The 24048-nt window shown below is 54.6% G+C and overlaps 2 protein-coding genes across 10 annotated transcripts in view; both read left to right on the forward strand.

Annotated features, from left to right (window-relative positions):
* Positions 1–482: 482 nt before the first annotated feature.
* Positions 483–3729, forward strand: RHEBL1 (RHEB like 1). 3 transcript variants are annotated; one of them, XM_081249515.1, is made up of 8 exons: positions 483–910; positions 1510–1581; positions 1913–1980; positions 2257–2339; positions 2429–2485; positions 2687–2734; positions 2995–3076; positions 3235–3729. In XM_081249515.1, the coding sequence occupies exons 1-8, from the start codon at positions 859–861 to the stop codon at positions 3322–3324; spliced, it is 552 nt and encodes a 183-aa protein (XP_081105641.1). In that variant the 5' UTR covers positions 483–858; the 3' UTR covers positions 3325–3729. The 3 variants fall into 3 exon arrangements, with proteins under 3 accessions (XP_081105641.1, XP_081105640.1, XP_081105642.1); XM_081249514.1 differs by having other exon boundaries at positions 2995–3315; XM_081249516.1 differs by lacking the exon at positions 2429–2485 and having other exon boundaries at positions 2995–3315.
* A 2817-nt stretch (positions 3730–6546) lies between these two features.
* KMT2D (lysine methyltransferase 2D) overlaps positions 6547–24048 on the forward strand; it is a 37929-nt gene continuing 20427 nt past the window's right edge. For 3 of the 7 annotated variants that reach the window (XM_081249689.1, XM_081249694.1, XM_081249695.1), the window contains exons 1-27: positions 6547–7965; positions 12200–12285; positions 12546–12672; positions 12853–13076; positions 13191–13300; positions 13476–13638; positions 13978–14143; positions 14243–14357; positions 14504–14661; positions 14869–15014; positions 15153–16583; positions 16678–17786; positions 18258–18371; positions 18722–18832; positions 19368–19472; positions 20219–20400; positions 20550–20714; positions 20811–20920; positions 21018–21065; positions 21731–21952; positions 22182–22301; positions 22391–22504; positions 22722–22852; positions 22938–23085; positions 23285–23350; positions 23529–23639; positions 23805–23978. In XM_081249689.1, coding sequence (XP_081105815.1) covers positions 12237–12285; positions 12546–12672; positions 12853–13076; positions 13191–13300; positions 13476–13638; positions 13978–14143; positions 14243–14357; positions 14504–14661; positions 14869–15014; positions 15153–16583; positions 16678–17786; positions 18258–18371; positions 18722–18832; positions 19368–19472; positions 20219–20400; positions 20550–20714; positions 20811–20920; positions 21018–21065; positions 21731–21952; positions 22182–22301; positions 22391–22504; positions 22722–22852; positions 22938–23085; positions 23285–23350; positions 23529–23639; positions 23805–23978 — 5719 coding nt within the window. In that variant the 5' untranslated portion in view covers positions 6547–7965; positions 12200–12236. The remainder of the gene's footprint in view (positions 7966–12199; positions 12286–12545; positions 12673–12852; positions 13077–13190; positions 13301–13475; positions 13639–13977; positions 14144–14242; positions 14358–14503; positions 14662–14868; positions 15015–15152; positions 16584–16677; positions 17787–18257; positions 18372–18721; positions 18833–19367; positions 19473–20218; positions 20401–20549; positions 20715–20810; positions 20921–21017; positions 21066–21730; positions 21953–22181; positions 22302–22390; positions 22505–22721; positions 22853–22937; positions 23086–23284; positions 23351–23528; positions 23640–23804; positions 23979–24048) is intronic. The other 4 variants (XM_081249692.1, XM_081249691.1, XM_081249693.1 and 1 more) reach the window with 4 other exon arrangements.

A 24048-nucleotide genomic window follows, 5' to 3' on the forward strand; every position in this document is an offset into this window, starting at 1 on the left:
GGTTTTAAGCTTTGTGAGTTCAGAGACCTCATTTGTCATGTTCTTCGCTCTATCTTCAAAGATAGAGAAATGCCTAAAACATATAGTATACGCTTAATAAATATTTGTTGAATAAATAAAACACTGATAATGATGACAGCTAAACCTCAGAGGACTTGGCCACAAATTCTAACAATTTTCCCAGGAATAAGATTTGCAGTTCCGAAGTTAAATCCTGGAAGACTGTGGAAACCCGACAATAAAATATCTGGGGCTGAAGTCTGGGGGAATCGGAGGGAATATATTGCAACTTTGGCCTTTTTTTCCCTACCCAAGGACGCCGGAGACCTTGCAAAAGGAAGACCTAGAATCTTTTGACCAGAAATTCCAGCCCAGCCACAACGGATATTATCCATCCATGATTCTTTGCAGCTGCTTTTACTAGGTTGCAAAGGCGCAAACACCTCTAGGACCCCGGGTTCCTTTCTGTTTCTTTATGAATGAACCGGGTCTAGGGTGCGCACGCGCAGCTCCTGGTTCTCCCGCTCCACGTGAGGCCCGCCCTTTGCTTCTGCCAACGGCCCCGCCCCTATCCTTTCTAGTGGACCAATGGCGAGCGGTCTGGTGGGCGGAGCCCTGAGCGGCGCGGCAGTGTGGTTCCCCGGTCGCCCGGCTCCCTCGCCTTAGTCTTGCTGTGTTGTGATCACGTGGCCAGCTCCGGGCGCGGCGCTTGTTTTGGTTTCCCTCTATCTTGCCCCTGGCAGCTTCAGGGTGAGCGGCTTTCCTGTGCCGGTTGCTACATCTGCCTGCACTCGACTTTCTCTTCTTGGGGCTCTCTCAGCCCCAAGTTCTGCAAGCCCCTCGGGGCCGGCTCCTGCCATGCCGTTAGTTCGCTACAGGAAGGTGGTCATCCTCGGATACCGCTCCGTAGGTGAGTCTCGGTCTTGGGGAGAGCACGGATGCACCGCGGCTTTTTGGCCAGAGGAGGCGCACTGCCGCGGGTAGGCGACCCAGGGAGGAATGGTGGCATCCTTAGAATCAGCTTGTAGAGCGAGGATTGAAAGGTTGGAGTTGGAAAGGCTGGAGTGGTGGTAGTGTGGAAGGCTGCAGGAAGCTGGAGCATGTAAGAGTTAACGTGGGCTTTACTGCTGGATCACCGCGGTGGTCCTCAGCGTTTCTCTGGGGGGTGGAGGTGGGGTCAGGATTTGATGGCGGGGGCGCGGTCTGGGTGGGGCAAGTCTCAGGTGTCCGGTGCAGGACTGCCTGGGTCCTAAGGAATCCCGGATCTTCCCAGGGGTGGGGTGGGGTGGGGAAAGGCGGCGGGAAAGGCTTCCTGCGGCGCTACTGTATGCATCCGGTGGCCAAGGTGCAGCGACCCAGGGCGAAAAGAGGATGAAGGTAGCCTAAGGGAAAGCATTGCATGGGGCATGCTAATTTGGAGTCCCCTTTAGTTCAGGGCCACAGCCCGAAAGGACAGAGGATGTGAATATGGATGGGTGATTTGGATAAAATTACCTCTGCTTCCCACAGGGAAGACATCTTTAGCACATCAATTTGTGGAGGGCGAGTTCCTGGAAGGCTATGATCCTACTGTGGAGAATAGTGAGTAGACTTCTCCCCTAGGGATTGGGTAGGGAAGGCTTGGGTGCCCCATCCAAGTCCATAGTTTGGGATTTTCCTGGTGCCAGAGGGATGATTTAATTAGACATTAAATCTAATCTCCTCTAGCAATCCTGTTCTGAGTGGAGCTAGAGTGTGGATTTTCCGAGATACTGAGTCCAGGATGGTGTGTATGTAGACAATAAGAAGCCTAACATTGTCTCTCCAGTTTCCTGGAGAGCTCTCTAGACCTGGCCCATCTATGTCAATATATAGGGGCACAGATTGCTAGTCCTACAAGGCACCTCACAGTCAAGTTTTCTTTTCTTTTCAGCTTACAGCAAGATAGTGACTCTTGGCAAAGATGAGTTTCACCTACACCTGGTGGACACAGCAGGGCAGGTACCAGTTTGGGGTAGGGTATCTAAATGTGGCGGTTCAGTCCTGGGAGATGAAGTCCGGTAGCCTCTGAGGCTCATCTGTAAAGTAGGATTAAAAGAAAAACATTTTAGCAGCATTTCAGTGTGCAGCGCTGATTGGAGCTACTCTATCAATACTTGTTGAACAGAAGTGACTGGAGTAGGGAGTGCCACAGGGAGGGTCCCCAGGATACAGCCCACCAACCTTGGCTATCTGAGTGCTGTGGATCTAGGTATTGATGTTTCTATTTCTTGTCAGGATGAGTACAGCATTCTGCCCTATTCATTCATCATTGGGGTCCATGGTTATGTGCTTGTGTATTCTGTCACCTCTATGCATAGGTAAGTGACCAAGGTTGTGAGTGGGGGACTTGGGAGGATCTGAGGGCTGTCCCAGAATAAAGTTATAGATTCATTTCTTGTGTTTAAAGTTTCCAAGTCATTGAGAGTCTGTACCAAAAGCTACATGAAGGCCACGGGAAAACCCGGTATGTGGCTCTGGGGGATAAAGACATAGTGTGGACCCTAGGGGAGAGGGAGGACAGAGGGGCGTATTGATCCAAATTAAGGAGAAAGTCAGGACATAGATCCTGTCTGTTTTGATGGGGAGTTGTCCAGCTCTGACGTGAAGGACGTTGGGGTCCATGGGGAACAGAGGGGATCCTGTAGTAACTGCTGTTTCCTCCCAGGCTGCCAGTGGTGCTGGTGGGGAACAAGGCAGATCTCTCTCCAGACAGGTATGGAAATCTCTGTAGCTTAAGGCGAAGGAAAGTGAGCTGGACTAGGAATGAGCCAGGCTCTTGTCGTGGCTCTGCCACTGATTTGAACCAATCATTTTACCTCTTAATTTCTAACTTGAAGGGTAAGACAAAACAACCCTTCTATTTCAAAAACTATCATTTCATATTTCAAGCCTCAGTCCTAGGCTCCTGTAGATTTTGCAGAGAACATGGGGCCATTGCTGTCCTTCATTTTCACGTCCCAAATTTGCTTCTAGGGAGGTCCAGGCTGTCGAGGGGAAGAAGCTGGCAGAGTCCTGGGGAGCGACATTTATGGAGTCATCTGCTCGAGATAAGCAGGTGCTGGGCCTGAAGATTAGGAAGGTGGTGGCAGTAGCAGTCTTATGGCACTGCTTGGTGGTGGGGATGGTGGGGGAGTGGGGTATTCACCTCAGAGTTGGGTGGTATTGGCAGTGAACTAAACAATTTTTTTTGCCCTGAATCCTTATCCCTTGCAGCTGACTCAAGGCATCTTCACCAAAGTCATCCAGGAGATTGCTCGGGTAGAGAATTCATATGGGCAAGAGCGCCGCTGCCATCTCATGTGAGCCCTTGAGCATGGGGTAGCTGCCTTGATTCTGCCCCTGGCACTTGCCAGGCTCCAGTGAGGGCTTGGGGGGGCAGGCCCTCAGGACTTCACGGGTTTGTTTGGTTGCCAGCTGTGTCCCTGGCCCTCTGGGCACACAGTGTGGTACCCTCATGTTTGCACACTTACCTGGGCTCCAGTGGCCTGGTTGTCGATGTTTACAAAGAGGCAAGGACGTCTCATGGGCACTGTCCTCTAGCTCTGTTTTTGCTAAATAAATGAATTGTTATAACCTATGGAGTTGGGATATGAGTCCTGGGCATTGTTTATTCAGGACCCAGTCTCCTATGCAGGTTTTGGGTGTTGGCTGGGTGAGGGGAGCTGCGGACTCCTGAAGTGGAGCTGGCTCCCTGGAGTGACAATGTATATATGCAAATAAACTGATTAATCTTTTTGTAGTTGACTTCTCTGTATCTGGGGAGGGCTCAGGGCCAATATCTCCTTTTCTAAGGAGTGATGACTATGGCCTTTGGTAGAGAATCAGGGTTAACTCTTTCCTCCTACCTTGTTCCTATTCCTTACCCCTCACTCATTCAGGACCATTACCCTAAGACTTACTACTTATCTTTCCCACCTTTCTTTTCGACTCTTCTCCTATACAGGTAACCTGTTGACTGCCACTCCCATCCAAATTTGTAGGCTCTCACAATCCCCTTAACTACAGAAACACCACCCTCTAGTGGCCGGCTGCCACATGCTGACATAGCTTCCCTTGCGGGGGCCTTGGCATTTGCTGGAACTCAGAGAGGACAGGGTTTGGGTGGAGGAAGAAAGACCCTTGTTCCTAACGATGTAAGAATTGTGAAGTAGTGTGAAGGCAGGGACTAAAGTGTTATGATGATTTCAGCTTTTTAAGAGTTGAATAAAGTAAGAAATAATGCCCTTGCTCAATCCCCACTCCCCGCTCTCCATCTCCCCAAGTGCCTTTCATTAAAATGGATGTTCTTTGCTCCTTTCATACCTTTCACACCTTTGGAGTTGTGCTACCTTTTTTGGTGTCAAAGGCTATTGCTTCTGCTCTTTCTTGTTGACCCGCCAGCTCGGTAGGAGGATGGGTTTGGCTAGGAAAATTTGGTCCTACCTGCCTCTACCCCCCACCCCTCCCCAGCAGCCCTAGGGCCTAACTGGCCTAATACCTCCTCCAAGGACTTATAAGGGTTACCTGAATGGCATCCTTCACAGGAAGGGCATAGAGTTCTCCTGCCAGCTGGGGATGCACTCCTGCCAACTCTGTCAATGCACTTAGTTGGGGAAAATGGACAAAACTTAGGTGTGATTTTTAGCTGTGACCTTGTTATTGCCTGGCTCCAGGCTAGTTGGGCTTACAGTTGGGGATGACGGTTTGTCATGCTGGTTTTCAAAAGTCCTGCCAGCTGCTTTTGCATCTCTGATCTAGAATCTAAAAAGAATTAAGGGCTGCAGGAAGGACCATATTCCAAAGAGCAATCTCTTGGGGGCTTAGGAGTCTCTTTAGGGTTGTAAACACCCTCTCTCCCTACACTAAAATTAGGCCCTTTTGTACATCTGACTTGGAATTCTCATTAAGGGTACCTACACTCCTGCTGTTATTTCCATGAGGTCTGAGATAGAATAACAAATGTCTGAGGTTTTCTAGAAGTGTATCAAATAATCTCAAGGCCTGATAGTAGTAAAGAATAGTGGTTAATGGCTGGGTTAAAAGAGTTACTCTTCCACTTAGCTGTGTGCTTGGGCAGACACTTAACCTCTCTGAGCCTCTGAACCTCTCTGTTTCTCATTTATGAACTGTAGTTAAACCTTCCTCATAGGACTGATGTGAGAATTAAACTGAAGTGATTTATGAAATACTTAGCATAGGTCCTCATACATAATAAACCCTTAAGAGATAGTGGCTATTGTGTTATTTGAGGTCTTTCTGGTGAGGGTCTGCCTTTCTGCCTCTGGGTGCAGAGTAGCGAGAGCCCTTCCATTTTCCAACTTCTGACTCTTGGTGAACTTATTCCACTATAGGTGGGACAGGTGTGGGGTCACTGCTGGACTTTTTTGCTGAAATAGACCTGGTCAGTGAAGAGCATATGTCAGCGTGTGGCTAGCGCAGGACATATCTGATCCCTCCTGTGACTCTGGCCAGTAGGGATTTAGGTCTCCTGCACTGTCCAACATGAAAGCCGCAAGTCACATATTACTATTTAATTTAGTTTTAAAATTAACTAAAATTAAAAGTTCCTCAGTTGCACCACCTACATTTCAAAGTGCTCAATAGCTACATGTGGCTAAACCATATTAGATAGTGTATAGTGCATTTCTATCATTGCAGAGAGTTCTATTGGACAGCACTGTAAACCCCTTCCCACAAAACTAGCCCTGCACCTGACTTGCCTGCCTCTTTCTCCACATCTTAAAAATAATAATAATAATAAATACATATATATGAATACACACACATATCTCAGAAAAAACATGGCCATTGTTTTGCATCATGCATGGCTCTACTTCTCACTTCATGTGGTTTGTTGAGCAATTTTACCTATTTCAGTCTCAATCTCTTCATCTGTAACATGGACATAATTACATGTAATTCATAACGAGGGTGAGGAATAACTAAGAATATATAAAGTATCTAGCACATTTGCTAATTTGTCTCCTCCTGTCCATCCCGTGGATAGAGTTAATGCAGAGAAGTCATTTCCAATCCCTTCTCATTCAGACTAATGGCGGGGGGGGGAGTGCCTGTATGCTGGGATCTTGTCCAGAATAACAGTACTCCGGCCAGGTAGCAGCCAGGCTACAAGTTACATGCTCTCTAAAAAGGGGTTACATGTTTACTAAGAAGGGGGACACAGGCCCTGAAGATTAGGAAAGAAGGACTGGGGCTGGGGGTGGGAGCACCGGCAAAGGAGGGGAAACTCTACATTTATGTTTTGATGGGGAAGGTGATTGTGGGGGCACTAACAGCCCTCTTTCCTCTCGAGGGGATTTGAGAGTCAGAAGGAACGACTAGGGACTCGTTCCGTTTTTCTTCAGGCCCCCGAACGTGGCAGGAACCCACCCTTTGCAGCTCCAGGCGCCGTGCCTCACTTTCTCCATTTGCGGACTCCAGTTCCCAGGATGCAGAGCAGCGGCCAACCTCCTGGCTCTTCTTCCATCCCCCTCCCGGGAAAGATTGCTCCTGGTCAAGGCAAGGGGCAGCTGGAGTTTCAGGGGCCGATAACTCCAGGGAAACGGAATTAGAAAGTGCCCGGAGTCCTAGTTTTACTAGCCGGGCGGTAAAGGAGGCAGTTCTAGGGCCGGAGCGAAGAGGAGGGGGGCTTCTTTCCCACGTGTCTGCACAGCGGCTGGCCCGGCGCAGTCGGGGTTAACCCGTGGCGGAGGGATCCCTTAGCGTGTGCGTAGAACTGCAGAGTCACAGCCTTTCCTCCGAGAGGGCCGGATCCCTCCGCCGCTCCGCTCCAACACAAAATAGGGCCGCGTCTTCTCCTTTCTCCCCCTTCTGGAGTGGGGTTCACCAGGCAAATGGGCCACCCGGATCTCGCGCCGGAGGCTTCCTGAATCTCCACGACCACTGCCGAGATCTCGGGCCAGGAAATAGCCCCTTCGCAGGAACCACCCTACCGGCCGAACAGGAGGCGGAGGGGGGGGAGGCGGAGCGGCGCCGCGCTGCACTACTTTCCTCTCCGGTTGCAAATGGCTGCCTCGTTCCCCACTTTCCGCTCAGTTTCCTGACCCCCCGGCGCCGGGAGCCGGGGTTGGGCCATGCACCTCTAGGCCCCCCGCGATCGCAGCCAGCCGGGGGTCGAGGGGGTGCCGCCGATCAGAGCCGGCCAGGCCGGGGGCGGGGCAGCTCCCAAGGCCAGAGGGGAAGGGAGGCGAGCGCAGGGCCTGGAGCGGCCGGAGGGGAGCGGGCAGAGGGCTCGCACCGCCCGCCCCTTCCTCTTCCTCGCCCACCTACCCTCCTCCCTTCCCCGGGGGGAGCAGAAGGTGGGGGGCTCGAAGCCGCTGAGGGCGAGCGCTCGGGGTCGAGGAGCCCGGCGCTGGGGTGTGTGTCAGGTTCAGCTCCGCGGCCCCGCCGGCTCCGTGTCGCCGTAGCTCGCGCGGCCCCGGGGCGCCGGCCCGAGCGGGGAGAGGGACTCGGCGCTCCTGCGAGGGTCTCACGTTCCATCCGGGCCCGGCGCGGGGCGGCGCGGCATTCCTTCCGGGCTGCTGGGGAGGCGCCTCGACGTTCCATCTGGAGAGCTTCGACGTTCCGCCCGAGCCCGGTACGGGCGGCCGGGGCGCTGGCCCAGCCCTAGGACTGAGAGGCCGCCCGGCGACGCGGATGCGGATCCTGCTCGCCCAAGATCAAAGCCACCGGTGCTCTCTTTGTGTCCGCTCGGGATTCGCCGCCCAGGGGCTGTCCATGGAAACCTAAACTGCTGGAACCCGAGGCAGAGAACCCTTCCTTGGCTTCTTGCTTTTTTTTGGGCGGGGGAGGGTGGCCACTCCGACCTGGATTTACCGTTCTTGGCCCCCCTAAGCCCCCCCGTGCGGGGGGCGGCTGTGATCGTTCTGGCGGTTGGAGGTCGGGGAGCGGCCCGGGCTCTGGCCATGTTCTCGAATGAGGATTTCTGGATCGCCCTGTGAAGAGGTGAGTGAAGTCCGCCCGGCCAGGGCCCAGAAAGGGTTGGACTGGGGGCATAGCCAGATGGACTATCTTGGCCGGAGCTGGCCTGTAGGTTGGAGAAAGGGGTGCCAGAGCTGAAGAGGGTTCCTTTGGCAGGGTCTGTCAAGGGAACCCGAGCCAGTCGCCAGAGCACAACCGAGGCCTGGTGTCCTGGGGTGTGCCTCTTTAAAGACTGGGGGGTTCAGGGAACCACGGGAGTTTGGGAACCTGGCCAGAAAGCCTCTCTGCCTGTTTATTTTTGTGTTGGGGGGAGCTCTACCAAACTAGGACCCAAGCCCTGATGCCAGCACCAATCCCAGTCAGCTGCTTCTCCTTCAGGGTTCCTTGTGGGCCTTGGGAATAGAACAACTTGGGAGCGGGGATAGGGTGGCACTGCCAGGTCCGATTTACTGCCAGGTTGGACTTTAAGGTTGCTCTTGCCCATCCGGGCACCCAGAGCAGTCTTTGGGAGACTCAGGGAACCCTGGGTCCTTCACTAGGCCTTATTTCACTGTGCAAAGGGGAGAGTGTGTGGAAACTCACCATTGTGATGAAGGGGTGGCCGGGGCAAGAAGGAGGCGGGGCTGGGGGCAGCTGTGGCCTTGCTGTTCAACTTTCAACTACCCCTGCCTGGCAGAGTGACCCTAGCGAGGCCTAGTGCTGTCTTAGCCTGCTTTGCCTCCCCTCCTCTCCGGATGGACATAATCTCTAGGGGATTATAGAGGAGGCCGTTGAGATTTGCTCCCTGCGAATGTGGGCTGCAAAAAAATGGCTTTTGTCTCCCGCTTTCTCTGGGCCTGGTGTGGAGAGCTGGTTGCCCATAAGTCCCTGGCCAATCTTGCAGGCCCCTCCCAGACCTCTCCAACCTTTTTCAATCAGGGAATGTTAACTGGTCCTGTGATCCTGTCCCAACTCTGCAGAATAGGGGGGCCTATATCTCTTTGGAGGAGAAGTGACCTGATCAGAGCTGTGTCTGCTGAAGCCAGTGTTTTCAGCCCTGGCAGGAGGTGTTGGGGAGAAGTGGTGTGTATGTGACTGCACGAAGGGTGCAGCATGAGCCTCATGCCTCTGACCCTGGGCTGGGACAGCCCCTCTCACAGCTGTCATGCTGCCCAGCAGGGATTTGGCTGGTGTATTTTGCTCCTTCACTCTCCTCCCTCCACCATACATAGGCTAGACCTCTTTGAGCCTGGTCTTGGAAAGGAGAAAATAGGGATTTGCCCTTGAAAGATTTCTGGGTGGTAATCCTGAGGTGAGAGGTGGCACAGGGGTGCCAGAATGAGGCTAGCTGTTGCCCATGCTGTCTGTACTTGCCTCCTGTGGAGGGCCTCTCCTGTCCTCTGTCCCTGAAGAACTTCCTTGGGAGACACCTCTCCTTGTTAGCTGTGGCTGACCCTAGGATGACCCAGGGGGTAGTCCGGAGGGTCTGCAGGGCCACTGTTGCCATTTGGATTCTTCCCTGGAGGGCCAACCCAAAATGGGGGTGGGGAGAGGTGTGGTTTGAGTCTCAGGCTGGGAACCAGGAAGTCCTGAGTCCTACAGAAGAGCTGTTCACTCAAGGGCCTGCTTCAGCCTTTCACCTCTCCAAGTCTCCATTTCCCCTTTGGCTGGGAAGATGGAGTTAAAGCTTTTGGTCTGGGATGGAGGCAGGGAGGAAAGTGGGTTGAGATGAATCCCTGCTTTTTTTCCTTGCTGTTCTGGGCCTCTTCGGCCTAGGGTTAAGGGGACCCACCACGGTTTTACTCCCTAGATCTGTATTTCTCTGGGATCCCTAGTTCCCCTGAGGAAGCCTGGCCAGACATTACCCCAGTTTAGATCCAGGGAAGAAACCCTTGGTGTGTATGTGTGGTTTCTGGCTGTGAATGATGGGACAGGGGAACCTATGGTCTTTATTTGTTTAGATCTGTTTAAGGAGGGGCCTGACAACTGGCACTCAGCATTGGGGTGCAGGCGCTAGACTGCAGGGTAGTGAAATGGGGCTTCTTGGAAGTGCCCCTAGATTCTTTTTCCTCAGCTTGGAGGACACTCAACCCTTTGCTTATCTCTCATCTTCCATGGTGCCATGAATGAGGCTGCAGCTTTGGAGGATGTTGCTACTGTTGCCCAAGGCTAGACGAAGGTGGTTTCTGTAGCTCCCCAGGCAGTGCCAGCATTACCAGCTTGAGAGGGCTGCGCTTGGGGGAGGGCGGAGGAATTTGTCCCTCTGGCCTTGTGTGAGGCAGTCCTCCTCCCACCCACTGTACTATCACTGTTGCTTTTCATTTCTTGATGTTTGTGACTCCTTTAGCCTTAACTTTGAGAGCACAACGGTTGGAAGATCTTGGCAGCATTTAGTGGTAAGGTACAGCAAAAGTTGCACACACTTAGGACACTTTGAAGCCTTCCGGGTGTGGTCAGGCCTTGAATGACTGAATAGGAAGAGGAGCCTGGCTGGTGCCCTGACCTCCAACCCCTAATTCACATAGGAGGCTTCTCGGCGGCCCCTTGAAGTTCCAGAGCAGCTTTTCTGTGGGCTGGCTAGATGACCACCCAGCTTTCCCTCAGGGGTGATTGTGTGGGTGGCAGGTTTGGTAAAGAGGTGATCTGGGAATAGAGGTAACGGGTATCGGGTGATATTTCACTTTCCCAATCTAGTAGAATCTAATAGTGTGAGGGGAAAAAAGTAAAGTAAAATTTCCCTTCCTGTGACATGTTACATGAGACCCACTGCCAGTCTCTGGAAATGGAGTGTTAGCTCAGGGAAAGAGGACTAGTAATGTGGTTCTTAGGTAATTGATTTATGGATCCTGGGCACCTTTGAGGGTTCCCCACTGTCTCATCTGCCCCAGTCCCTCAACCCCAAGTGGCTGACTGGGGTATTTGGTTTGGGAAGAGAGGCTTGTCCTTACTAAGGTTGGTGTGGTCCCTCTGGTTAAACAAGCGGAGTGGAGAAGGTGAGAGATACAGTTCTCAAACTTTTATTTAGAGTTTTGTTTTAGGGATTCCCCTCTACCTTCTGTAGGAAAACTATACTCTGTTTCTCTGCTTAAGCCCCTACCCTTCCCACTAAGAGCTGTTTATACCTGTCCTTTTCTCCCTTCTTCTATGGGACCTCTTGCCTCTTCCTCAACTCTGTAATTCTTATTCTTTACTTTTCTCTTTTTTGTACTGTGTTTAGTTTTATCTGAGGTTTAGGAGAATATACCCAAAGGTGTGGGTCTTGACCTTCTTAGGTATAACTTTAATGTGTTTCATTTGGCTCTGGGATAGGCAGGCATATCTTAGAAGAGGGGACCGTTACCCGCCACCCCCATAGTGTGTGTTGAAACCCCGCTTGACGGAAGAGGAAGGAAGCTACTTTGCTCTGTCCTGCCCCGCTTAGAACAGCTCCAAGTGGTGGTGTGCTTCCTGAGACTACAACTCCCAGCATGCCTAGCCTCAGGCCTGGCTACACATGCTCAGTAACTCTTAAGGCCCACTTCTGTTAACTACTGGGGACATCTGAGGAGGAAGGGCTGTTGGTGTTGCTAAGGGCAACGACCTGAGGCCTTCAGGCTGGATGAGATCCTGAGCTCAGTCATGGCAAGGGTCAGGGGGTGGGCCTGAGTTGGATTTAGATGGGCAGTGGGTGGAAATTGGGGAGTTTCTTCTGTTGTGATTGGGATGTTCTGGTTGAAACCAGTGGAGATGGGGGAGATCCATTCAGAGATGGGCTTTAGCTCCAGTATTGTGTTTTATGTCCTGCAAGACCCCAGGGAGAGGGATTTCAGCTGGACTCAGACTTCTTGTTATGACTGCCCCTAGAGGCACTGAAAGGCCTCTAGGATGGTAGCTGACTTAAGACCTGAGGAAAAAGTCCAAGGGATAGGGCCCACCAGAAGCCAAGAACTCAGTCATGAGGCAAAGAGTGATACTAGATGTGGATTGTATGTGCTTCTAGTTGGATGCTATTGTCCTGGGAACTCTTAGACAGGAGGTGGGAAGTGGGAAAGGGGACTGGATCCTCTCAGAATTCAGAGTAGGAGAAGATGGTATGTGTTTATCTGGGGAGGAAGCAGGCAGTGGGACAACAGTTGGGGAGAGGGACTTGCCTTGTCATGAGTGCAGGAATTTGTAGGTATGGCTTTGCTCTGATTTCTGTAGGGTCTAGATAACATTAGATGCCTTCTTCCTAGGATTTGGGGGAAAGTGTTTAGTGGGAAGACTTACTAGACAAATAGATATCTCTTGGGTCTGACAGGTCTCCCCGAGAGGGCCCTGCCCAGTCGGAGAGAGGGATGGACAGCCCGAAGCCGCCTGGTGAGGATAAAGATTCAGAACCAGCAGGTGAGTAGGGCACATTCTGGGTTTGCTTGGCAGCTTTCTGTTCTACCCAGACAATCTTAGATTTCTGGTCCTAGCACAAGGACAGGAGCTAAGTGTGTCTCCTAGACAGGTAATTGAAGGACTTTGTTCTTTGGGACAAAAGTTGAAATGCCATCACTGTTCTCCACCGAGGGTTTTGGATAATCTCACGGGTCTGATGAGTGGACTCGTATTAAGTGGAGGATAATGGCTGATGCGCACTTCTCTGTCTGTTCATTCAGCTGATGGACCTGCAGCCTCCGAGGAGCCAGGTGCCACTGAGCCAGACCTTCCCAAACCACATGTGGGGGAGGGCTCTGTGCCCAGTTCTGGGGGCCCCAGGCTTCAGGAGCCTCCCCAGGACTGCAGGTAACTAGCTTGGGGAAATGAGGATGTAAGGACATACGAGGATTTGATGTGAGAGTCTGGGGCTTTCAAGGTGGAAAATTGAGGACAATGAGTGGGAAGCATAGGTGTGCAAGTCATGGGGTTGTTTAGGGGTACCTGTGGGCAGGGGCCAGCATGGTGCTGATGCTTGTGTGTTCACAGTGGGGGTCCAATGCGGCGTTGTGCTCTCTGTAACTGCGGGGAGCCCAGTCTACATGGGCAGCGGGAGCTACGGCGCTTTGAGTTGCCATTTGACTGGCCGCGGTGTTCCGTGGTGTCCCCTGGGGGGAACCCAGGGCCCAGTGAGGCAGCGCTGCCCAGTGAGGACCTATCACAGATTGGTTTCCCTGAGGGCCTGACACCTGCCCACCTAGGAGAACCTGGAGGTAAGTGAAGGGAAGTGGGGTAGCTGACTTGGGCAGGAAACAGGGAAGGGGCTGAGTGGTCCTGAAGCAGTGATGACGTTCTTGTTAACTCTTTCCCCCTTTCCCCCTATGAAGGGTCCTGCTGGGCTCACCATTGGTGTGCTGCGTGGTCGGCAGGCGTGTGGGGGCAGGAGGGCCCAGAACTATGTGGTGTGGACAAGGCCATCTTCTCAGGGATCTCACAGGTGGGGCCGGGCCAGGGGATTGAGTAGGCCCAGGGCAGGGTGGGCAGGGCTGGTGGGCTTCCGAGAGTCAGGGTGGAATGAGAAGGGCAGGGGGCATACTGGGACAGAGCCAGTGCCTGACGTGTTGCTCTGGAGAGAGCTGGCTAGCCCTGAGGCTTTGTCTCCACCCTGGCAGCGCTGTTCCCACTGCACCAGACTCGGTGCCTCCATCCCTTGCCGCTCGCCTGGATGTCCACGTCTTTACCACTTCCCCTGTGCAACTGCCAGCGGTTCCTTCTTATCCATGAAAACACTGCAGCTGCTATGCCCGGAGCACAGTGAGGGGGCCACACATCTGGGTGAGAAGTCCTGCCCTTTGGACGTAGGGCAAATGAGGGTCCAAGGGTGCTGGGGGTTTTGTACTCTGTAGCGCACTCAGAAGTCTACAATGACATACTGTCAGTCTGCCCCACTAAAATGTGTGTGGACTCTGTGAGGGCAGGGGCTTTGCCTGTCTTGTTTAGCATGGTGTCTGCAGTGCCTAGAGCAGTGCCTGGCATATATTAGGCAGACGCTTAGTAACTATTTCTTATTCGTTCACCCTGTGTCTGTGGCGTGCCTGTCATGTAGACAGCACTGTGCCGAGTCCTGTAAGGAATCCACAGCTGACCTGTGTCCTCCGTCCCTTCCCACTGCAGAGGAGGCTCGCTGTGCAGTATGTGAGGGGCCAGGGGAATTGTGTGACCTGTTCTTCTGTACCAGCTGTGGGCATCACTATCACGGGGCCTGCCTGGACACTGCTCTGACTGCCCGCAAGCGTGCTGGCTGGCAGTGCCCTGAATGCAAAGTGTGCCAAGCTTGCAGGTAAGAGTGGGAGGGCAGGAGAGAACCTTAGGTGAAGCACAGGTTGAGGTTGAAAATGAGGGCAAGGAGGACCCTGTTATGTGCCCTGTGCCCCTGTAGGAAACCTGGGAATGACTCTAAGATGTTGGTCTGTGAGACATGTGACAAAGGATACCATACCTTCTGCCTGAAACCACCTATGGAGGAACTGCCTGCTCACTCTTGGAAGTGCAAGGTGAGTGTCCCCTGATCCTCCTGCCTTACTTTCCCTAAGTCTGCCTCCTACAGCATCCTGAGTTTCTCTGTTGTGACGAGTCCCGTGTTCTCCTCCAGTCTCTGGCTGTCTGACAAGTGCCCGTTTTGCCCGTTCCCTTCCCCTAGGCATGCCGGGTATGCCGGGCCTGTGGGGCAGGCTCAGCAGAGCTGAACCCCAACTCTGAGTGGTTTGAGAACTACTCGCTCTGTCACCGCTGTCACAAAGCCCAGGGAGGACAGCCTGTCAGTTCTGTTGCTGAGCAGCACCCCCCGGTCTGTAGCAGGTAAGTGGTGTGGACTGGCAGAGATCAGTCTGGGGGATCGGAAGTACTGAGATTGGCAGGGCTCGTGTTAAAGCAAGCTGACTTTGAGAGGAGGGCCCTCAGGTGGGCAGTACAATCCATAGCATTCGTGCCTCACCCCAGTGTGCTCTCGTGAGGAGCTGATAGCTGATGAGAGCCATGGTGCCTGCTCCCCTGTACCCTCTGCAGATTCTCACCCCCAGAGCCTGGCGATACCCCCACTGATGAGCCCGATGCTCTGTACGTTGCATGCCAAGGGCAGCCAAAGGGTGGGCACGTGACCTCTATGCAACCCAAGGAACCGGGGCCCCTGCAATGTGAAGCCAAACCACTAGGTGAGTAGGGTTTGAGGGTCCCTGAAAGTAATCCCCTTCTATCGTGTGGCAAGGGACAGTTTCTGCTTTGCCCCAGACCCTGTACTTTCTGTGGAGTGCCGCTGAACTAGGTAGGAACATAGTGTGTTATGTCTGCAGGTAGAGAAGGGGCCCAACTTGAGCCCCAGTTGGAGGCCTCCCTAAATGAGGAGATGCCACTGCTGCCCCCACCTGAGGAGTCGCCCCTGTCCCCACCACCTGAGGAATCACCCACATCCCCGCCGCCTGAGGCATCGCGCCTGTCCCCACCGCCTGAGGACTCACCCCTCTCTCCACCGCCTGAGGAGTCTCCTCTGTCTCCCCCACCTGAGGCATCACCTTTTTCTCCACTGGAGGAGTCACCCTTCTCTCCCCCAGAGGAGTCCCCCCCATCTCCCCCGCTTGAGACACCCTTATCCCCACCGCCTGAAGCATCACCTCTGTCACCACCATTTGAGGAGTCTCCCCTGTCCCCCCCACCGGAGGAATTGCCTACCTCCCCACCACCCGAAGCATCGCGCCTGTTCCCACCACCTGAGGAGTCACCCATGTCCCCTCCACCTGAAGAGTCACCCATGTCTCCACCACCTGAGGCATCTTGTCTGTTTCCACCATTTGAAGAATCGCCCCTGTCCCCTCCACCAGAGGAGTCTCCTCTCTCCCCACCACCTGAGGCATCACGCCTGTCCCCACCACCTGAGGACTCACCCATGTCTCCGCCACCTGAAGACTCGCCTATGTCCCCCCCGCCTGAGGTATCACGCCTGTCTCCCCTGCCCGAGGTGTCACGCCTGTCCCCACCACCTGAGGAATCTCCCCTGTCCCCACCACCTGAGGAGTCTCCCACATCCCCCCCACCCGAGGCTTCACGCCTGTCCCCACCGCCTGAGGACTCACCCACGTCCCCGCCACCTGAAGACTCACCTGCTTCCCCGCCACCGGAGGACTTGCTTATGTCCCTACCCGTGGAGGAGTCACCCCTATCGCCACGGCCTGAGGAACTGCGACTCTGCCCCCAGCCCGGGGAGCCGCGCCCGTCCCCTGCGCACCAGGAGCCGCATCTGTCCCCTGCGCCCCAGGAGCCGCGTCTGTCCCCTGTGCCCCAGGAGCCGCGACCGTCCCCTGCGCCCCAGGAGCCGCGCCCGTCCCCTGCGTCCGAGGAGCCGCGTCTGTCCCCTGCACCTGAGGAGCTGCATCTGTCCTCCCAGCCTGAGGAGCCGCACCTGTCCCCTCGCCCTGAGGAGCTGTGCCTGTCCCCCACGCCTGAGGAGCCGCAGTTGTCCCCAGTGCCCAAGGAGCCGCAGTTGTCCCCAGTGCCCGAGGAGCCGCGCCTATCCCCTCGACCTGAAGAGCCCTCTGAGGAGCCAGGCCTATGCCCTGCACCTGAGGAATTGCCCTCGTTCCTCCCACCTGGGGAGCCACCCTTATCCCCTTTGCTTGGAGAGCCGGCCCTGTCTGAGCCTGGGGAGCCACCTCTGTCCCCTCTGCCCGAGGAGCTGCCGTTGTCCCCATCTGGGGAGCCATCTTTGTCACCTCAGCTGATGCCACCAGGTACGGGGATGTTAGTACCCTCTTACTCTGGGACAGTCTTAACTCTTTATGGCATATCTAATCTAAGAGCCTCTCTTTTTTTCTTTCTCTCCAGATCCTCTTCCTCCTCCGCTCTCACCCATTATCACAGCAGTGGCCCCGCCGGCCCTGTCTCCTTTGGGAGAGTTAGAGTACCCCTTTGGTGCCAAAGGGGACAGTGACCCTGAGTCGCCATTGGCTGCCCCCATCCTAGAGACACCTATCAGCCCTCCACCAGAAGCTAACTGCACTGACCCTGAGCCTGTACCCCCTATGATCCTTCCCCCATCTCCAGGCTCCCCGGTAGGACCGGCCTCTCCCATGCTGATGGAGCCCCTTCCCCCTCGTTGTTCCCCACTCCTCCAGCATTCCCTGCCTCCCCCAAACTCCCCTCCTTCCCAGTGCTCTCCCCCTGCTCTGCCACTGTCTATTCCTTCCCCACTGAGTCCCATGCAGAAGGCAGTGCAGGTCTCAGATGAGGCTGAGCCACATGAGATGGAGACTGAGAAAGCCCCAGAACCTGAGTGCCCAGCCTTGGAACCCAGCCCTACTAGTCCTCTCCCCTCTCCCATGGGGAACCTTTCCTGCCCTGCACCCAGCCCTGCCCCAGCCCTGGATGACTTCTCTGGCCTGGGGGAAGATACAGCCCCTCTGGATGGGACTGACACTCCTGGATCACATCCAGAGGCCGGACAGACCCCTGGCAGTTTGGCTAGTGAACTTAAGGGTTCCCCTGTGCTCCTGGACCCCGAGGAGCTGGCCCCTGTGACCCCTATGGAGGTCTATGGCCCAGAATGCAAGCAGGCAGGGCAGGGCTCACCCTGTGAAGAGCAAGAGGAGCCACGTGCACCAGTGGCCCCTACCCCACCTACTCTCATCAAATCTGACATCGTTAATGAGATCTCCAATCTGAGCCAGGGCGATGCCAGTGCCAGTTTTCCGGGCTCAGAGCCCCTGCTGGGCTCTCCCGACCCCGAGGGGGGTGGCTCCTTGTCCATGGAGCTGGGGGTATCTACAGACGTTAGTCCAGCCCGAGATGAGGGCTCCCTGCGACTTTGTACGGATTCACTGCCAGAGACTGATGACTCGCTGTTGTGTGATGCTGGGACAGCTATCGGAGGAGGCAAAGCGGAGGGGGACAAGGGGAGGCGGCGCAGCTCCCCGGCTCGTTCCCGCATCAAACAGGTAAGGGGCTATCCAGCCACTGGATGCGCTTGGTGTCATGCCACTGTCAGAGGTATAGTCCTGTGTCACTGATACCTTCCTGCCTGGCTTATTGAATCCTGGACTGTCAGAGATCCTTGAGTGCATCGTCTTCTTTTATCAAGGAGAATACTGATACATAGGGGGACGTGACTTGCCCAGGTTCATGGTAACTCAGCCATAGAATCGGGACTAGAAACTCAGGTCTCTCAAGCCAGTATTTTTTCTTGTTGTACCACGTTGACCACTCTTGGAAGATGTGGAGTGGTTTGGACCAGAGTTACCTACCTGTTGCTATCTGAGAGCTTGGCTTTTTCCCTGGCCCTGACTGGGGCTTTTGGGCTTTGTTACCTGCCATACTCTGTCCCTTCGTCTCGTCTCTTCCCTCCAAGCCTGTGGATGCAGCATATTAGCCCTCGACTTTTCCTGTAATCGTCCCCTTTCCTCACTCAGGGTCGCAGCAGTAGTTTCCCAGGGAGACGCCGGCCACGTGGAGGAGCACACGGAGGACGTGGGAGAGGACGGGCCCGGCTAAAATCAACTACTTCTTCCATTGAGACTCTGGTAGTAAGGAGAGGCCTCCCATCCCCCAAACATGCTTCAGCTGGCCCCTTCAAGATTAAACACCCTTTAAATTTTGCCAGTCCCCTGCACGCTCACCTGCCTGCCTGCTAGCCTAGGGTCCGTCCAGCTATGTCCGTGCTCCTTCTGTGCTCTTGGCCCCCAGGCTTCTCTGAAATCTGATGTTGGGCTGAGGCCCAGTTTGGGAGCTGGGGTGTTCTTCTGCTTCTTAGTCCTGGCTCCTGGCTTTCATCTTAGCCAGGGGTTTATGCCGCCTTCCCCCAACACCAAAGAGGAAAGCAGCTTAGTTGGGGCAGATTTAGCTGCCTCACTTTCCACAACTCTCTGCCTATAAGGTTGCTGATATCGATAGCTCTCCCAGCAAGGAGGAAGAAGATGATGATGATGACACCATGCAAAATACTGTGGTTCTCTTCTCCAACACAGACAAGTTTGTCCTAATGCAGGTATCATACTTGACTTTTGTAGTCCCATCTTCAGCAGTGAGACCTGGCAGACTGAACAGTTGGATATGTGTGTTTCGGTGGGAGGGTAAATGGGGAGAACCAGGGACCTACTTCTGGCATTCCAGAGAATGAGCTTGACACTGAGCTAGCAGCTAGGGATGTAGCAGTGAAAAAGGCAGAAATGGTTTCTGCCCTATCGAAGCTTAGCGTCTAGGGAACACGAGTAATCTGGAAGCTGTAGAATTTTGTCACATACATTACTGTCTCATCCTGACCAGTCTTTACCCATCTTATCTTCTCACTTCTCATTAGCGTTACCCATGTCAGGCTGTATCATTTCAAATTACCTGATCAGATGAGCAAGGCATGCTAGGAAGGAATGGGGTCCCGTGATGGCTCACCGTGTCCTAATGCTGGGGATGGGCTTCTGCTTCTTTGACTCCCTCCTCTCAGATTAGTGGTGTGGTCAGTTACTGGGACTGAGTGGCATTGAGGATGTGAGGTTGGACATTTGGGTTTCTGTGTGTTTCCCCAGGACATGTGTGTGGTATGTGGCAGCTTTGGCCGGGGGGCAGAGGGCCACCTCCTTGCCTGTTCCCAGTGCTCTCAGTGCTATCACCCTTACTGTGTCAACAGCAAGGTGAGTTCAGGGCCCAAGAGGTCTGGCCTGGAGGGTGGAGTCATTAGTGCTTATCCTGGTTCCCCGTCCTGGCCACTCTACTTAAAGTGGCCATTGGTCATGGAAGTTGTTTATCAGTTTCCAGTGGTTGTCAAATTCATCTTGGGAAAAAATACTTTGGAAACCATAGTGGTCTTTACGAGTTTCTTTGTGGTAGACCATGACTTGCTAGTGTAATTCAGTCCATCATATAAACTGTGAGAACTTTACTTAGTAGAAAACATGTGACGGTCTGGATATAAAATGTAAAATCAGAATCAAACACATGTCCACAAAGAGAAAGCAATGTTTTTGACTCAAGTATGATCAGTCATTTTGGGGTTTTCATTAGTGTTAATTTAGAACTTGTCCACTGCTAACACTCACTAACTTGCAGCAGTAGCAGGTCCTACATGTTCAAGAAAAACTGGGGGAAATACAACCTAATTCTATCCACAGTCTTTCTGGGGACTTAGCTAGTGAAAGATCGTAATGAGGCAGTGGCCGGGTGAGGCTGTTCTCTGATCAGCAGAGATCCCTGGAAGCCCAAGTTTAAGATCCACTATTTTTGGGGTGAGGGTGCTCTGTGTAGCTTCCCTGTGCTCAAGTGGAGGTCTGGCCTGGGTACTGGGGTCCTCCAGCCTCACCTGTGTAAGTCCCCCCCTCCCCTGAGATATCTGCCCTGCCCTCCGCATCACCTCCTGAGGAATTGCCATCTTCTGCACCAGATCACCAAGGTGATGCTGCTGAAGGGCTGGCGTTGCGTGGAGTGCATCGTGTGTGAGGTATGCGGCCAGGCCTCAGACCCCTCCCGCCTGCTGCTCTGTGATGACTGTGACATTAGCTACCACACGTACTGCCTGGACCCCCCGCTGCTCACCGTGCCCAAGGGTGGCTGGAAGTGCAAGTGGTAAGGAGACTGGGATCTTCAGAGGGGCCTGAAATGTTTGAGTGGGTGTGATGTTGAATACATGGCAGAGGCGGGGTTTAGAAGGCCGGGCGGCTTTGGGTGCTTTGGGTAGGTTAGGTGCTGAGGGTCTGTCTTTCTGCCCCCACCAGGTGTGTGTCCTGTATGCAGTGTGGGGCCGCCTCCCCTGGCTTCCACTGTGAGTGGCAGAACAGTTACACGCACTGCGGGCCCTGCGCCAGCCTGGTGACCTGCCCGATCTGTCATGCCCCGTATGTGGAAGAGGACCTCCTGATCCAGTGCCGTCACTGTGAACGGTGAGGGTGCCCCTTTCCCCTCATATAAGCCCCCCCATTCGCTGTTCTCAGCCTTGCGTTGTCTCAGTTTATCCCCTCCTGTCTCCCTTCTCCCAGGTGGATGCATGCTGGTTGCGAGAGCCTCTTCACAGAGGATGACGTGGAGCAGGCGGCTGATGAGGGCTTTGACTGTGTCTCCTGCCAGCCTTACGTGGTAAAGCCTGCTGGTGAGTACCAGGAGCGGGGGAGAGGGGAGGAGGGGTCGGGCAGGGTGCCTTGCTTTGGGACAGGGCCTCTAGCTGCCTTGCTTTGTCCTCTCCACAGTGCCTGTTGCGCCTCCAGAGTTGGTGCCTATGAAGGTGAAAGAGCCGGGTGAGTCACAGAAATTCTGAATGCCAAAGCCAGCGGAGACCTTAGACACTTAGTCCAGCTCCAGCCCCGCAACTTTATCTCGTCATTTTCAGAGAAGGAAACTAAGACCCAGGGGGGTTGAGTGGCCTGCCCAAGGTCACCCCATAGGTCAGTGGTGAAGTTATGACGAGAACCAAGGCATCCAGTTTCCCAGGCAGAGTTCCTTCCACCAGGCAACACGGCCTTTGTACGGCTAGAATCTCACCTCCAGAGAGCACAGGACACAGCTTTCTCCTTAATGAAGGAGCTGGGGCTCTCCCACCTCCATCATGATGTGGGCACTGCTCCTGGCATCTGGGGCACTGTGAGCTGGCATTCGGCAAGGAGGGGCCCTCCTGGCCGCAGACAGCTAGAGAATATATTTGGTGAACTGAGGGTTAACCATGAGCAAAGTCCGGCTTCGGCAGGAGCGGTCTCTCTGGTCCCCCTGGTTACCTGAGGGAGCGCTCGGGCCTTAGCTGGCGCCCACTGGTGGTCTCTCCTCTCCAGCCCTCAGACCCCAGTCTGGACGTCAGTCTGTCTCTCTCTCGCTGCTGTTGTCCCAGCCAGGGACTTAGGTGGAAACTTGGAGTTCTGCGCTCCTTGGGGCCTCCGTCAGGGCTCACACGCTCTTCCCCCTTGTGCAGAGCCCCAGTACTTCCGCTTCGAGGGTGTGTGGCTGACAGAAACTGGCATGGCTGTGCTGCGTAACCTGACCATGTCACCCCTGCACAAGCGGCGCCAGCGGCGGGGACGGCTTGGCCTCCCAGGCGAGGCAGGGCTGGAGGGTTCTGAGCCTTCAGATGCCCTTGGCCCTGATGACAAGAAGGATGGAGACCTGGACACTGATGAGCTGCTCAAGGGTGAAGGTCAGGCTGAGGAATCTCAGGGAGTGCCAAAGTAATGGGAGCATGCCTGTGAGAGTTGAATGTTGGGTAGGAGCTGCATTATCACTCCCAGTCACCCTGAAGCCACTGTTGGTCTTGTCCAGATGGGTCTGTGGCAGGGCACTCAGCTCTGTTCTTAGGTGGCAGGATGACAGGGTTAAAAGGGTCCATGCCTCTGACCTGCTTCCATCTCGTCTGTCCCTGTACACAGGTGGTGTGGAGCACATGGAATGCGAAATTAAACTAGAGGGCCCCGTCAGCCCTGATGGAGAGCCTGGCAAAGAGGAGACCGAGGAAAGCAAAAAACGCAAACGCAAACCCTATCGGCCTGGTGAGGCCCTGGGATGCAGAGTTGGGGTGGTGAGTGGCAGCTCCCCAGGTCCCCAGCGGCTTCTCAGCCTCAGCTCTGTCTCCTTATAGGCATTGGTGGTTTCATGGTGCGACAGCGGAAATCCCACACACGTGTGAAAAAGGGGCCGGCTGCACAGGCGGAGGTGTTGAGTGGGGATGGGCAGCCCGACGAGGGTGAGACGGGTGAGGGCTCCAGTGGGGCCTGGGAGAAGGTGGGGATCACAGGACCTGTGGGACATTGCCAGGGAGGCCTGGGGAGGGGAGTTCACTCAGAGGGCCAAGAGAGTAGTGGGCCCAACTGGTGCTGGGGAGAGAGTAGGCAGAAAGCTTCCCCAGGCCAAGTTGGGAGCAGCATGCCCACTGTCCTCAGAGAGGCAGACACCTCCCATTCGGTCCCCAGTGTTGCCTGCCGACCTGCCTGCAGAGGGCTCTGTGGACCAGAGCTTAGCTGACGGGGATGAGAAGAAGAAGCAGCAGCGGCGAGGGCGCAAGAAGAGCAAACTAGAGGACATGTTCCCTGCTTATCTGCAGGTGGGTATTAGGCTCCGAGGGGCAAGGGCAGTGTCGGTCCTGCAGGGCATTGAAGAAGCCTGTTTCTCCCTGACTCCTCCCACAGGAAGCCTTCTTTGGGAAGGAGCTGCTGGACCTGAGCCGGAAGGCCCTTTTTGCAGTTGGGGTGGGCCGGCCAAGCTTTGGACTAGGAATCCCAAAAGCCAAGGGGGATGGAGGCTCAGATAGGAAGGAGCTCCCAACCTCACAGAAAGGTCAGTCGTGTGGCGGTAAGGTGGTCTGAAGGGGTCCAATTTCACTCTGTGCTTAGAAGCTGGTAAGAGATTTTAGTGGGAAATGGGCTGGTCTCCCGGAGTTGAGGGTGGGCCAAGGGCCCTGGCCTTGGAGCTGGGGTCCTATTCGGGGCATCACGTGTAGGGCATCTCTGATTGGAATGGTGACTGTTGCTCATAGGAGATGATGGTCCGGATGTTGCAGATGAAGAATCCCGTGGTCCTGAGGGCAAGGCTGATACATCAGGTGAGGGCTGCTGGGAGGACTGTGTGCCGTCTTGGTTTTGCTTCTGTCAACCTGTTCTGCCACTGAGCACTATCAGGGATGGAGGCTGGAAAGTGTTCCATGCCTTCTGTGGTTCAGGGTGGCCAGTGTGGTACCTCCATACTGGCCTTGGCTGATGGGTTTCTCCTGCCAATTGCAGGACCTGAGGATGGCGGCGTAAAGGCATCCCCAGTGCCTAGTGACCCTGAGAAGCCAGGCACCCCGGGTGAAGGGATGCTTAGCTCTGACTTAGACAGGATTCCCACAGAAGGTGAGGCTGTGACCCGCACTCCTTGCGTATAAGGGTCCTCTGTGGGAGAAGGAGAGCATCCTACATGTGAGACTCTCATCTCTACAGCTTCTCTAGTGGGGAGTCGTGGGCACCTTCCCTGGCCGTGACCATGTGTAGCCCTGTGGTGTCCCTTCAACTCCCCAGTCTTCCTCAGCAGCATCCTTCATCGATCCCTCACAGAACTGCCCAAGATGGAGTCCAAGGACCTGCAGCAGCTTTTCAAGGATGTTCTGGGTTCTGAACGAGAGCAGCATCTGGGTTGTGGAACCCCTGGCCTCGACGGCAGCCGTACACCGCTACAGAGGCCCTTTCTTCAAGGTGATCTGGATAGGAGTGGTTTGAAAACTGGGTGGGCAGGTATGGCCAAGCCTGCCCCCAGGATGGGCCA

This window comes from Mesoplodon bidens (assembly GCF_964165515.1).
Source record: "Mesoplodon bidens genome assembly, chromosome: 11".
Lineage (NCBI taxonomy): Eukaryota > Metazoa > Chordata > Mammalia > Artiodactyla > Ziphiidae > Mesoplodon > Mesoplodon bidens.